General features: G+C 35.7%; 1 protein-coding gene across 1 annotated transcript; it reads right to left on the bottom strand.

The window, feature by feature from the left end:
* Positions 1 to 153: 153 nt before the first annotated feature.
* Positions 154 to 14777, bottom strand: acot11a (acyl-CoA thioesterase 11a). The gene is made up of 16 exons (XM_039676097.2): positions 14495 to 14777; positions 12714 to 12913; positions 12378 to 12447; positions 12009 to 12069; positions 10742 to 10843; positions 10336 to 10483; positions 8641 to 8791; positions 7384 to 7503; positions 7145 to 7283; positions 6964 to 7019; positions 6371 to 6437; positions 4973 to 5056; positions 4756 to 4889; positions 4463 to 4594; positions 1503 to 1629; positions 154 to 1422 (listed from the first exon to the last, which is right to left on the bottom strand). Exons 2-16 carry the CDS (start codon positions 12895 to 12897, stop codon positions 1264 to 1266), a joined length of 1734 nt encoding a protein of 577 aa, XP_039532031.2. The 5' UTR covers positions 12898 to 12913; positions 14495 to 14777; the 3' UTR covers positions 154 to 1263.
* Positions 14778 to 14895: the final 118 nt, after the last annotated feature.

The following is a 14895-nucleotide window of genomic DNA, read 5'->3' as shown; positions in this document are numbered from 1 at the left end:
AAAATAAAATTAGGTTTATTTTTAAAGTTATTTCAGCATGGATTGCTGTTATGTGAACCTGTCACATTGTAACAGAGGTTTTGCAAAATGGCTGTTACTGGACCCAGAGAGCTTAGTCAATGAAGATAACAACTTGTTTATTTACAAACCTCAGAAAAGGTACAGAAAATAGTCATGTGATTTAAAAAAAATAACCCTTTAGAAAGATTCAGTGAGTGAGTTAGTCTGGGTTTCCCCATGCTGCCTTCCCGCAGCACGATTTTATTCACGCTGAAAGGCAGTCTGGATACCATGGCCAGATTTTCGCCTAGTTTAGGGAACCAATCACAGAACGGGGAGGGAGCAGCAAGACGATGACGACATCTATGCGACATACCTGTCGCACCGAAGCAGTTGTTTATATGGATTCAACATGGCGGAAGACGCGAAGCTACCTTTTGATGCAGCCTTTAGTAACCTGCTAGGCATCGTCGTCGACGAAGTCCATTTAACTTATAAATGGTAAGTGGTATTTTATTAATATCATGGCCATTATGCCTGTAGACTAGCTACTGTGGTTGTCACAGTGCCACTAAGTTGTGTTGCTTTTCAATCAATACAGCAACCGCTTTAGAAGCAAAACTTTTAGCTGTGCACCACGTACCCGATTAAAGTTGTTGACACTTTAGTCATTAAATTAAATTTTAAATTTTTTAAACTTGTTAAGTACAAGCGCAAACAATTTCCAATGCAAATAACAACTTCAACATCTATGTTAAACTGTACTTAATACTTGTGTTTTTTTAATAGAAACGATTGATAGACATTCGTAAACCACGCCTCAAATACGGGAAAATGAACATTGGTGGTTCACTTCCCAGACCCAAGTCTATGAGTGAGTGAACCATATGATATGAGGCTTATCTGTGACTCATTTAAATAATTTGTTCAGATGAATAATTCACAAATCAAACTCGTTTCACTTCATATTTGTCGTGAGCAACCAGTGTGGATGGAAAATGCATTTCTTCACTGTTTTTAATTTTGTATTATTTTGCACCACACAGTCATTCCCTCTTATCACATTCAATTCAAACTGGAACCTCACAATCCAGTATTGGTTTTTCATTCAGTCCTAGTACAAAAATAATGGATCAATTCTGAATAAGAATCGGTTCTTTATTATGGATTTAAGAGGGTAAAAGAATAAAATGCTGCAAAAGTATTGGATCTGGCCCGTTTAAAAGCATTAACTTTTGATGATGAGTTGAGTCCAGCAGCAGGTCATAATGTGGAAGGGGTGAATGCAGGTGTGCTGACTATGTTGTCCAGCAGATACTGGCGGCATGCACAGAAATTAGAGTAGAAACTGGATGAGAGGCCTGCGATGTCAGTGGAGATGTATGGCATCACTTCTGGACTGGCCTGATTATAGTATGAAATCTGAGAGCAAAACGAGAAACATGTCACACATTCAGTGAGGAAGTACACAGTGAGCATCATGAAGGACTATTTTTAATTACCTTAGAGACACTTTTCGACACCTCATAAATGGTGAACCCAGCACAGACCACCTCGCCCCTGTTGAACCCCTCTGTGGGTGGATGAGTGGGTAGAGTGACTGATCGTAGGGCAATAACATACGGATCCCTTGAAAACATATATACATCATATGTATTAGGGGTGTAACGGTACACAAAAATCACGGTTCGGTACGTACCTCGGTTTTAAAGTCACGGTTCGGTACGTTTTCGATACAGCAAAAAGAAAGAAATGCCAGAGATATTTCCTATTTGTTTAAAGAAAAAATATTTTTAAATAAGTGTGAGTTTTCCTAGATCTTGAAACTTTCAGATTTATAAATGGGGGTCATCTTTGAAGGATGAACAAATAATGTTTTGGTCATCACACACTCAGAAAAAAAAGGTACAAAAGTTGTCACTGGGGCTGTACCTTTTCAAAAGGTAAACTTTTGTCCATTTCATGAGATAAGTACATTTAGGTGTTAATATGTACATTTTGGGTGTTAATATGTACATTTAAGTGTTAATATGTACATTTAAGTGTTAATATGTACATTTAAGTGTTAATATGTACATTTTAGGTGCTAATATGTCCATTTCAGGAGGTAATATGTCAATTTCATGAGCTAATATGTCCATTTTAGGTGGTAATATGTACATTTGAGGTACTAATATGTACATTTTAAGTGTTAATATGTACATTTAAGGTGCTAATATGTCAATTTCATGAGCTAATTATGTCCTTTTCAGGTGGTAATATGTCCATTTTAGGTGCTAATATGTACCACTAAGGTACCAATATGCAGCCTTTGGGTACAAAAGTGTACCTTTTGAAAAGGTACAGCCCCAGTGACAGCTTTTGTACCTTTTTTTCTGAGAGTGCATTAAAAATAACATTTAAATATATATATTTATTTATATAATATTTGAATTTTGAAGTGCTGGAAAAAGATGTGTGAAGTACTTGAAAGCATTTCACAATTCCAGCCAAACTGGTTCCAGTTAGTGTTACTATATTAAATCCATGGTGAATGTTGCTGGTCTGTGGACGTAAAGTACTAGCTAGTTCATTCACGGCACAATGTTTCTCCTGGTTTCCATGACAGCGCTGTTTAATCTAATAGAGATCTACGGTTAATAACGGAGAAATGTGAATGCATCTCACTAGATCTCGCAGCGATGTTATTACCTCAGTGGCGAATTCAAATGTTTTCTTTACCGGATCTCTTAGCGCGGTGTGGTAACAGTGTTGCTTGATCGAGATCGGCTCGCGCTGCACAGATGTTGCTGGTCCGAACTGATAAACGATCCGTGAAGCACATAACGAGTAGCGCAGTTTCGTTCTGCTTTCATTACGCTTGCCAATTTGATGTTGCGCAACGTTGTGTGCGTCGGCACGAATTTTGCCGGCAGGAAAAATTATCCAAGCAACCGTTCGGTTTGTATGCGTACCGAACCGGAAGCCTCGAACCGAAACGGTTCAATACGAATACATGTACCGTTACACCCCTAATATGTATTATAGATTATGCTGCATTCATGCCATGTTGTGATTTACTGTAATTTATGGAAGCTTGTTTCCGCCACTGAATAAAAAGAAATAAATAAACAATTGCGACTTTGTATCTCACAATTGCGAGATATGAAGTCAGAATTGTGAGAAATAAAGTCCCAATTGTGAGAAAAAAGACTGAATTGTGACTTTTTATCTCACGATTCTGACTTTTTTTCTCACAATTGCGAGTTTATATCTTGAAATTCTGACATCTTTTCTCAGAATTGTGAGATATAAAATCGCAATTGCGAGTTATCAGGCTAATTCTAAGGGAAAAGAGAATTATTCGAAATTCTCAGAATAGTTTATATCTCGTAATTCTGACTTTATATCTCGCAATTCTGACTTTATATCACGCATATCACGCAATTGCGACTTTATGACACGCAATTGCGACTTTATATCTCGTAATTCTGACTTTTAATCACGCAATTCTGACTTTATAACATGCAATTGCGACTTTATATCTAGTTATTCTTTATATCTCGCAATTCTAACTTTATATCTCGCAATTCCTACTTTATATCTCGCAATTCTGACTTTATATTTTGCAATTCTGACTTTATAACGTGCAATTGCGACTTTATATCACGCCATTCTTACTTTATATCTGTAAACTCGTGATTGTGAGAAAAAAAATCAGAATTGTGAGAAAGTCGCAATTACCTTTTTTATTTTTCATTCTGTGGCAGAAACAAGCTTCCATAGTAATTACTAGATGATACTGTAATTTTTTTTATTTTTTATTTTATGGACCTTTAAATTGCTAAATTGTATCAATAAATAATCATTTCTTAAATACTTTTAACTTAAATTCAAAATAACTTTCCAATACATGCATAACCAGCTCAAAATATCTCACATTGGGTCAATTACCGAATTGACCCAATGTGAGATATTTTGAGCTGGTTATGCATGTATTGGAAAGTTATTTTGAAGGACCTCTGGGTCCTAAAGTCAGTTCTTGAGTGTCTCTTCAATACACATTCAGATACACATATAGACATTATAAAATCCTTTTTGGTAATGTTTTAGCATTTTTAGGTTTAATTTTGAGAATTTTTTAGGGTTTTATATGTATACTTTAGTATTCCTCGCATTCCTAAGGGATGGGAAGGATTTGGTCACATAAACTCCTCGAATCCAGTAAAAAAATAAATGTGTATACGTGGTTCAAGTGCGACAAAATGTCTCAAACCCCTCCAATTAACACTCTTCGGTTTTTGGGGTTTTTTTGACCCGAGGAAAAGATGAGGGTAAACTTAATTTAGTGGGACATTATTGTATTAAAAATATGCTTTGTCTTCTTTGTAACATTGATTCACTCAGAAATGCCACAGAACTAAAAGAGGTATATATATAGTAGCAAATATTATTTATGTAGACTTTAATAACACATCCTCACCCGCTATCACAAGGCGGTCTTCTAGAGGCCAGTAAAATGAAGTCCTGAACTTTTCCTCCTTCACTGACCGAAGGAGTAACAACTCTATAGATGAAATCATCCTCATTGACTCTAATGAGCGGCTCACACAGACTGTAAAATTAAAACAACACACACAAAAAAAATGTATACCACTTTAAACTGACATTTGGATTTGCGATTTTAAATCATTATATCTACTTGAAAAGTTACTGATGTGTTTGTACCAAACATTTCGGAATAAATCGACATGTGTCTGTGTGTAGGTGTCTCACGTGTAGTGTTCGTCCCATTCCTGTCTGCGGCTGATATCTGAGAGGAGGGTGAAGGCCCTTTGTGCTGGGACATCCATCTCAAACTCCACCCTGAAACACAGGCTCTGACTCTCCTCCACTGTATACAGACTCACCTGCTCAACGCAAGACAATGTGCATCTGATGTTACGGGGGGAACTTTATAATGTAAGACTGACGAATGGTGAGTAGCCCTTACATGACCCTTCTTTGAGCTGAGTTCCCAGTTGATTTTGGCAGCGAGCATTTTCAGGGCTGACACATTATTGTAGCTCAGATACACCTGAAAATGAGAATAATTCAGCTCAAATAAATCATCAATGCTGTCTGTCCATACAACAACACTGTATAACAGGGGAAAGGAGATACACACTGTGAGTAAATGAAACCTTTGATAAATGTAGTACAAACATGTTTTAGTCAACATACGTTGGCAAGGTGTAACATAACACAATACCAAGAATATATTATAAGGAGTAAACAAATATTTTTGAAAATTGTCAAGTCGTATTTACATAATTCTGTGATTCTTATCCATTTTTATTCCATTCAGTATGTCTATCCTATGGAAGAGGATTAGGGCAAAGCAATAATAATAAAAAAAAAAAAAAACATCTTGAGATTAAAGTCATTTTAATGCGAGATTAAACTCGTTAAACTTCGAGTAAAAAATGTTGAAATACAATCTTGAAAATAAATTTAATAAATATCGAGAATAAAGTCATTGTGTTTCGATAAAAAACTTGTTAAATTTCTAAAATATAGCTTGACTAGTGATCCAACTCTGCCATGTCCTGAACACTGATCGAATGCATTATTCTCTACATTTCATTTCGACTTTTATTCCCGAAACACAACGGCTTTATACTCGAAATGTAATGAGTTTATTCTCACGATTATTTCGACTTTTTTTCTCAAAATTTAACGAGTTTTTTCTCGCAACACAATGACTTTATTCTCGAAAATTAATGAGTTTATTCTCAAGATTGTATTTTGAGTTGGGTTTTTTTCTCGGAACGACTTTTTTCTCGAAATTTAACAAGTTTTTTTCTCGAAACACAACGACTTTATTCTCAAAATTTAATGAGTTTATTTTCATGATTATTTCGACTTTTTTCTCGAAATTTATCGAGTTTTTTTCTCACAACACAACTTTATTCTCGAAAATTAATGAGTTTATTCTCAAGATTGTATTTCGAGTTTTTATTTTCTCGAAACAAAACTACTTTATTCTCGATATTTAATGAGTTTATTCTCAAGATTGTATTTATACTTTTTTTCTCGAAATTTAACAAGTTTTTTCTCGAAACACAACGACTTTATTCTCAATATTTTATTCTCAAGATTGTATTTCGACTTCCTTCTTCGAAATTTAACGAGTTTAATTTCGCATTATAATGATTTTAATCTCGAGATTGTTTTATTTTTTTTATTATTGCTTGGCCCTAATCCTCTTCCGTACTCTCCTGTTAACTTTTTTATTTTTTAATTATTTTTTTTTTGCTTCAGCCCATATTGTGCCACAAGTTTGGACACTTTAATGGTAAGTATTCATATAATCAGGTATTTTCTGTAGCGGGGAAACTCACAAACTTACCTGGTTACTAGGGTCCCATGGGACAGACAGTGGCACTTCTGTCTGCTTACATGAGATGATGTACTTCCTGAGGAGAAACAAAACCAGGTGAGCTCCAACTCATGAAAAGTACAGCTGAATGATGCTCCTGAAAAATGTTATATTATTTTATATTATTTAAAAATTATTTTACCTATTCCATGAAATATTTTAATATTTTTTAATTAGATTTCAGACATTTATAATTGGAGATTTAAATGAAAATAATATTTCTAGCCAAGCCAAAAAAACAAACATTAGAACTGAGCAAATCTCATAATAACAATACATAATTAACATAATCTCATAATAAAATAACATAATAAAGAATTCAATTATATAATATTTCCATATTTTCAAGGAATAACAATTCAAATCCTGACCTTCAAGTTTAAGAAAATAAAGTCCATGTATTATATTTATGGATCTAGTTTTGAGCAGCGATGCACAGTGACAGCGCCATCTGTGGGTGAGCTGAGGATGTTGCATTCTAGCAGGCTCTTCTTACATAGTTTTGTGAGGTAATAAGCTGGAGCTCTTGTAATCAGAATAAAAGTAAGCACCAGGCGTGCTACCTATCAAGTCGAATCTTCTTCCTGGCAAGAGCCTCCTGGTATCTCCTCTGTCCCTCCTGTCAAAACATTCAGAATAGAAGTCAAAATTCAGGTTTGACAATTTACAATTTCCTTAAACAATCAAATGAGTGTTGGCATGGCCGTTCACACTATAATCTGGATTTAGATTTGGACTCCTAACCTGAGGTTCAGGTTTTATGGGAGGCAGTGGACGTGGCCTTCCTTTCTCATCCAGCACCTCAAACATCATGAATGCGCTGTTAATGTGCCTCAGAGGTTCCTCTCCATGATAGGCTTCTGCACAGACGCCTACCTCCATACTGCAAAGCCAGAGACACTGCCAGTCAGTAGACTGACATCATTACTGTGTAGTCATTAGAATCTAAATACAGCTCATGGATGCCTATTACACAAGCCCACCTGTTCTTGAATGTGTTATTGACAATGGCTTTCAGAACCAAACGATCTCCAACCTGGGACGGGCCTCTGAAGTGAAACATGTCTATGGTCCTCAGAGTAGGATGAGCATTGCATAAACGACTGTTAAAAAATGAGAAAGCCATATCTTGAGTTTTTTTTTTATTATTATTCATAATAAGACTATCATGATACAGTTTTCTTTCCTGTGCTGATGTACTTTCTATAGAAACAAGAAGATTTGGTGGGACAGACTAGTTAGTTTCAGGTGGTATTAGGGGAGAGACATTCTCATTTTAGAGAATTTTGCATTTTGCTGTCCTATTGTTTGTTTACTTGCTTCTATTGCTCTCCTCATTTGTAAGTCGTTTTGGATAAAAACGTCTGCCAAATGATTAAATGTAAATGTAGAGAGCAGCTGAATGGACGGACATCTGTGTAGTGCAGGATGAGTCATAAATATCAAAGTCAGACTAATAGTTTTTTCATGCACTGGTCTATGTTGACATTTTGGGCTATTTTGCCTCCATAACATTTCTTTCATAATAGCAGGGAAAAAATCATCCAAAATGCGCATTTAAGTGTTTTTTTTTTTTTTTTTTTTAATTTTTATTTATTAAAAGCTATCTATTTGTTTTTTGGGGGGGGTATTCCACATTCCACATTGAACCTCCTTTTATCAAATGTTCAGATTTTTGTTCTCGAAATGTATGTAAATTATTTATCATTATTAATTTAATCATTATCATTTATTATATATATGTGTGTGTGTGTGTGTGTGTGTGTTTATAGATATATGTGTGTTTATAGATAATTCCACATTTGCATATTTAAAACATTTTTTAGAAAACAAAACAATTGTGTTAATGTAATGTGATTCATCAACTAGAATAGTAAAGTCAACTGTCAACTATGTTTGTTGTCAATTGTTAATTTCATCCTTAGTATAATTTATATATCTTGTAAAAGCAAATGACAACTTTTAGCATTAAATTAGCAAACAGATGGCCTCAAATCCAACACACATGAACTAAATGTCACAAATCTTAATTATGATTTCATGGAAAATTTAGATAATCTGAAGTTCATGCTCTTTGCTTTAACTAAAGCTTCAATGCACTGTCACCGCAGAAGTCTCTTTTGCAGCACGTTTATGACAACAGTACAAACCTTGAACCCTGATCTAGTGCAGGATGAGGGTTTAAAGCTAAATATTAACTGCTGTATAAAAATGCACTTTACAAATGTGCGGGCACAAACCTGGCTGCAATAGTAGCGACATTTTCCATCCAAGCCATGATCTGGCCTCCGAATGTGTTGACCTGGTGATTGGCATGAGTAGGAAGAACCAGCTCGACACTTTCCACTTGTGTCTTTTCCGTCGGCACAGCCTCAACTTCAAAACAGTTTTCTGCGTAACAAATAATAAAACAGCTCCTTAAGATGCTAAACAGATGCTTAGAGGAAACTAAATGATTGTCCAGAATGGATCATGTGCAGACGCATACAGTTCGCTCTAAAAATGTATACCGTATTATCATAATATTCTCACCCCAATGGAGATTCTAAATATCTTAATTAATTTCTTCTCACAGAAGAAAGAAAGTCATACAGGTTTGGAATGACATGAGGGTGAGAAAATGAGGAAACAATATACATTTTTGTATGAATTATCCCTTTAAGACTTTAATGTAACTCACATATGAGATATTTTCATATGTGCCAATGTGTTCCGTCTGTGACCATTAGTTTAAAGGATAATTCCACCGGTGGAGACTGAAAGTGGGTCGTATATGTAGTAGACTAGTATCATAAATTTCTAATTTGGGTCCTTCTTGGCCGATAAATGGCAGAAAATGACTTTTTAGTGCTTGTGGATTATAGACAACAATCCCCATAGTGCATTGCAATGCTCAGATCCGCAGGCCACTCCCACTACTCCGCCCATCAATGTAGACTAGAGTAGAGCTCCACTCTATGCTACCGCCTGGAAATCATTTCGCACAATAAAATCATATAATGCGCGCTAATATAATATGACGACTTAAGAGCATCAAGGCGGCGTCCGCGCCATCAGCCAATGGATTGGCGTGATTCTATACGGGCTTCAGACAATCGCCAAACTTACTCTGACGCGTAATTACTAATTATTCACGTGAAATGCAGCCAAAACTTCGGCATCTTCGTTAAAGGAGTAGTTCATAATTTATTTGTATTTTTAATACATTTTAATCATTAACTTTAAAAACACACTCTTTTTACGTCTATAATAACAGTCAAGGGTAAAAAAAAAAAAACAAATTCACAAAAATTAAAACAGTAATTTAAAAAAATTATTAATATATCACAGTAGTACCAAAGCACGTACAGTAGCCTACAGAAATATGTATTTTAATACATTTTCGGTAGGTACAAATATTTTAAAATAATACAATAAAATAGTTGAGACAATTCATTTAGGTACTGTAATCAATTAAAAATTAAAAAATAAAACGGATTTCATAGGGCCCTACATTTTATGTTGGAACCGGATCCATATTGGCACCGCGTTTCAGTACCCAATGCATCCATCTGCGTAAAATTAAACCGGTGAAATTAAACGCACTGGCACTGATCTGTGATAGGTCTGTTAGCACATTAGGTCCAACCCCCTATGGGCGGCTTTGAAAGGGTGGGAACTAGTGCTTGTAGTCTTTAGAGAAATCCCCCCTCTTACACTTCCTCTTACAATGCCGTAAAATGACGATTTTTGCATCACTGTAGGAGGAAGTGAAAAAGGTAAATAGCAGATTTCTCTCGTCTCAGGGGAAAAAGAGAGAGTGTTGAACGACCATTCAATAGTATGACTGGATTTCTAACAATGGAAATCTTAATGCAAATGGGTGGAGTGTCCCTTTAATGTTTGGGCACAGACTTGACCGAAAGGGAAGTGTCTCTTTGTCTTTCGACACTTACCCTCACTGATACTTCTCTGGAAGGTCTTATTGTTGAGCAAGTCCTGCATGGTGTCATGGTGAATGAGTCTCATCCTCCTCCTCTCAGCTGCTAAACTGTGCTCCACCTGCTCTTGGTGTGTGCAGGGCACAACCTGCTTCAGCTGCGCCTACAATCACAGCCCAGAAAGATTACCTTATTGTTAATAACTGGTTATGTAGAGTGAAGGTGCATTCAAATGCTGTGCTGAATCCAATTGTAGCAGCCTAGTTTATTTGCAGTGTATAATATTCCAAACTGCCATAACAAATAAGGAAAACTAATCATTTTATGAAATATAAATCTCCCCAATTAACTGATATGTAAGTGGGCCTAGCATTTTTATAAAGATTATTAGACACATTATTATTGCATTGTTTTCTCATACCTTGTTTGCATCTGTGCGTCTTGCGACGAATGTGGCAAATGCCTGACACACTCTCCAATGACGGCCACTGTACAGGTCCTCACAGATGACTTCTATCCCCACCTCACACACAAACACCAATACATAGTCATTATTACCATTCTACTTATATAATATTCAAACAGTATTAAGAAGACAACAGTATTTTAGAACAAGGTGCTAGGGGGTTCACGCAAAATTTGTTCACAACTGTATTTTTAAGCCTGTCAAATATGATATATGAACTAAAGGCATATGCTTGACAAATTATTTTAACACTGAATTTGTCATTACTGTTTAAAATTGGATTAAAATAACCAACAGTCCATTCACATCTAATAATTTTTAGACTATTCCTTTGATAAGGCAGTTTTTAACAGTAAAGATAGTTTCATATAGTTTTTATATAGTTTTGTCACAATTTATCTAGTTGTATTTAAATATTTATATATATTTTTTATTATATATATTTAGTTTCTCCTCAACATTGTCCCTTTTAGCGTTCTTGCTCTATGGCCAAATTCTCTCCTAATCTTTGGAAAATATTACACATAACACGTACACATTACACGTAATTGTTTAAAAATTCTATAAATAAATTTGAATAAAATTCAAAACGGTTCTCTTATCATCTACAGTACACTAATAGTAATACTATAGTAATATAGTAATACTGGGAATAAAAAAAGATGCAGAAAAAAGTAGTGCCGTCGATTAATCGTGATTAATCGAATCTAAAATAAAAATGTGTGTTTATATAATATAAAACAAAAGTTTGTTTATATATATATATATATATATATATAAACAAACTTTTGTTTTAGATTTATTTAATCGCAATTATATATGTATAATATATATATATATATATATATATATATATATATATATATAATGTATATACACATATATTATATAAACACAAACTTTAATTTTTTTTAATCGATTAATTGCTATTTGGCAACACAAATACAGAGTCATTATTTTCCAGATATTTTAAGGATCTGCTGAAATGAAAGTCCAGTTATTTTGCTTTGGAATAAATGCTGTCTTTATAATATGACTTCATCTTTTTTTTTAGACAGTATATGTAAATGGCTGTGCCTTTTATATGTTATGATTATCACACTTGGCTTGAAAAGTCTAAAATGTAACAAAATAGCAAGAAAAACTTACAAAAAAGGTCTTAAGAGTAACTTTTTCAAAAAAAAACAACAACAGCGTGATTTGATTAAAACGTGTCTGTTACCTCCATGCTTGAGTTGAAGGCCCTGTTGACTTTGGCTTTAATGTTGACCACTTGTCCAACACTGAAAAATATACGTGAGTGATAATGACAGTGTCTCATTAGTGATATATTAAGGGTTGTTTTCCACTGGGCTTGTATTCCGGAGACTTTCCGCACTAATCAAAGTTTTGTGTGATTGGTGTTGTTTTATTAGCACAGTCTGACAGGCTGGCAGAGTAATTAACAATCTTCTGTCTAATAGCAGTTTAATAGCACAATAAACCAGACAGAACTCCCTAAGGCGAAATGACATGCTGGTTAGGATATATTTTTCAAAAGACACTGAGATGTGGCTCTAATTATCTAAAACATAAGTGATGTCTTCTGTACCCGATGGTGTGTTCGAAGTAGATGTCATCAACAGAAGCTGTCACACAGAGGCATCCAGCGTGTCTCTCCGCTGGAATACAAGCAGATCTAAATAAGTCATGTTGACACTAATGAATCTCACTGCATTTTAACAGATTTACCTGTTCATTGACTGACAGGTGAAAAAATTAACCTAATAATGTATTCCATATTGAAGCCTTTCCAGTGACGTGCACGTCTAGATTATTTGCTCTAGGTTTGTTTAGTCATTGCAAACATGTCCTCAATATTATGCTAACAGTCATATCCTTATATAGAGGATTTCTGGAGCCTTTACAATTCAGGTTGCAAACTCACCAGACAGACATGCTGTGCAGTCCATCCATTTGAGCAGCTGTCCGATGCTCAGCTCTCCACAGTGGTTGGCATGGCAGGGCAGCACTATCTGGCACATCTTCACCTCTGAAGGGTTGCGATGCTGCTGCCCTTTATCCTCCAGTTGAAGGTCATGTAGATCGTTAAGCTCGGACTTTGATGCCATGCTGAAAGTCCGGCAGCTGAGAAGAACAATAATAATGTTCAAAGTTAATTTTAGAAACTGGAGTTTTGTAACAGAATAGCAATCCCATTAAGTATTTGGGCACCAAACCTGTGAAGGTCAATAACTAGAATAAATAAAGTGATCAAAGGATCTTCATCTTAATTTGATCCCTATTTTTTTATAACAAAAAAAAGGCTTTTTTTTAAGTCTGAAGGTGCGTTCCGTTCGACCGTAAGTGGACTGCGAAGTGGACTTCACAGGGTATTTCGCCATCTTAAGTGAGATTCCAATTCGAAGGGAACGAACATGTTCAGTTCGAAGGGCACTGCAAACGGCATAGGGAATAAGGGAACATCGATACATCACTTAACAGGAAGTCAGTGAAGTCCACTTCAACTGATATACCGTGTTCAGGGAGTAGGGAGCAGTGAACACTGCGTAGGGACCCTGTCGAATGGAACGCACCTTGATATTTCACACTGTGTGTTTTTGTGCGTGCGTTTTGTTTCAACAAAAGGAAATTCAACAGGTGCCAATACCAGCATTAGGCCATTATAGGACGTTATAAAATATACTGCGCCAGAATTGACTTTAGCCTATGGAAAACCAACCCGGAAAACACTTTTCTGTTGGAGATATCCAGCTTTATGAATGAACGAGGCATTTATATAGCGCTTTCATGTGTCTAGGCCTACACTCAAAGCGCTTTACAATCATATCAAATAATCTCTCCTCAACCACTATTAGTGGTTATTAAATCTGAGGAAATCATAGGATCCGGCCAAATGATTGGATACAGAATGATACACTTATATGTATACACTTATACACTTATATGTATCCAGAACGTATAAATACGGTGAAGAGGGAGACAGAGCGGTTACTGTTGCGAGTCCGAGTCTGTGCGCTCGTCTTAACATGGTAATTCTTGTTGGTAGATTAGCACCTGTGTAGAATTTTGTTGAAAGCGTAGATACAAGTAAAAAGCTACTATTTTGTGTTGATCCATGGCAGTTCGACTTTACAGGTGCATTTCTTTACACACATACGGGCGCGCTCTGATCAGTGGACGTTTAATAGCTAGTATTACTACGTATTATCGTAATGTTTGACTTCATTTTCAAAATGTTTCGGCTTTAATCTAGAAATGTTTCGACTTTAATCTCGAACTCTTTCGACTTTAATTTAGAATAAATTTTAAATTTTTAGATTTTTTTTCTACGTAAAAAAATTGCATTTGCCAGCAGACTAAACATCATGAGTAGGCTAATATAACTGAACGTCAATGTTGTAGGCTACTTCTAGTTCGGTAACTACTACTGAATTGCGCAACCCTAATAAATGTGACACTCCTCACATCGATTCCTTCCACACCCTTCATTTAATGAGTAAAACCGAGATACATTACTGTGCCCTGCCAATAAGATTTGTCAACAAATTCACTTTAACATAAGAATAGATGTTGCATGCGCAGCGCCTTTTCAATGGACCGAATTAGACGTGAAATTATTGAATGACTATGCAGAACGGCATCAAAACACGTTTTAGCTGAGACGTGGCTTGATGCATAGATATAAAGTATCATTCACGTCCTTACCGCGATCTTCCTTGAGAGTCTGGTTAAAATCAACTCCAGTGAATAACAGACACGGAGTGTTCACGGAAGCGCTGTAGAGCACGAGAGCTCAGCAAAAACCTCTTCAGTCGCGCGCGTGTAGTGTTCACTAACAAAGTAGCCTATTCCCCTAGACCCCGCCCCGTACTCATGTTTAGACATGTGTTGTGTAAAGTTCACGAAACTCTTCCTTATTGTATGATCTCTCTCACATAGAAAACCATAACAAACTTAAAAGAAAACAATCGTGTTTGCATTCAGCACGGAATGTGTTGACACCTGCGGTTTATCGCTTATTTTGCTGTCCGACAGGTGGCGCAATAAGTCTTTGAAAGCATTGGATAGCGCTTCAACTTCAACTCAGTCAGGAGTCAACAAAGCTT

The sequence above is a fragment of the Pimephales promelas genome, chromosome 5, assembly GCF_988280905.1.
Source record: "Pimephales promelas chromosome 5, fPimPro1.hap1.1, whole genome shotgun sequence".
Taxonomy (NCBI): domain Eukaryota; kingdom Metazoa; phylum Chordata; class Actinopteri; order Cypriniformes; family Leuciscidae; genus Pimephales; species Pimephales promelas.
This window is presented reverse-complemented; position numbering and strand designations above follow the sequence as displayed.

Excerpts from the sequence above, each read along its gene's own strand:
- acot11a (XM_039676097.2), bottom strand. The coding sequence starts at position 12,897 with ATGGCATCAAAGTCCGAGCTTAACGATCTACATGACCTTCAACTGGAG. Across the intron at positions 10,484-10,741 it reads GACGCACAGATGCAAACAAG|GCGCAGCTGAAGCAGGTTGT; the intron begins GTATGAGAAAAC and ends CTGTGATTGTAG. Across the intron at positions 1,630-4,462 it reads AGACCGCCTTGTGATAGCGG|GGATCCGTATGTTATTGCCC; the intron begins GTGAGGATGTGT and ends TATGTTTTCAAG.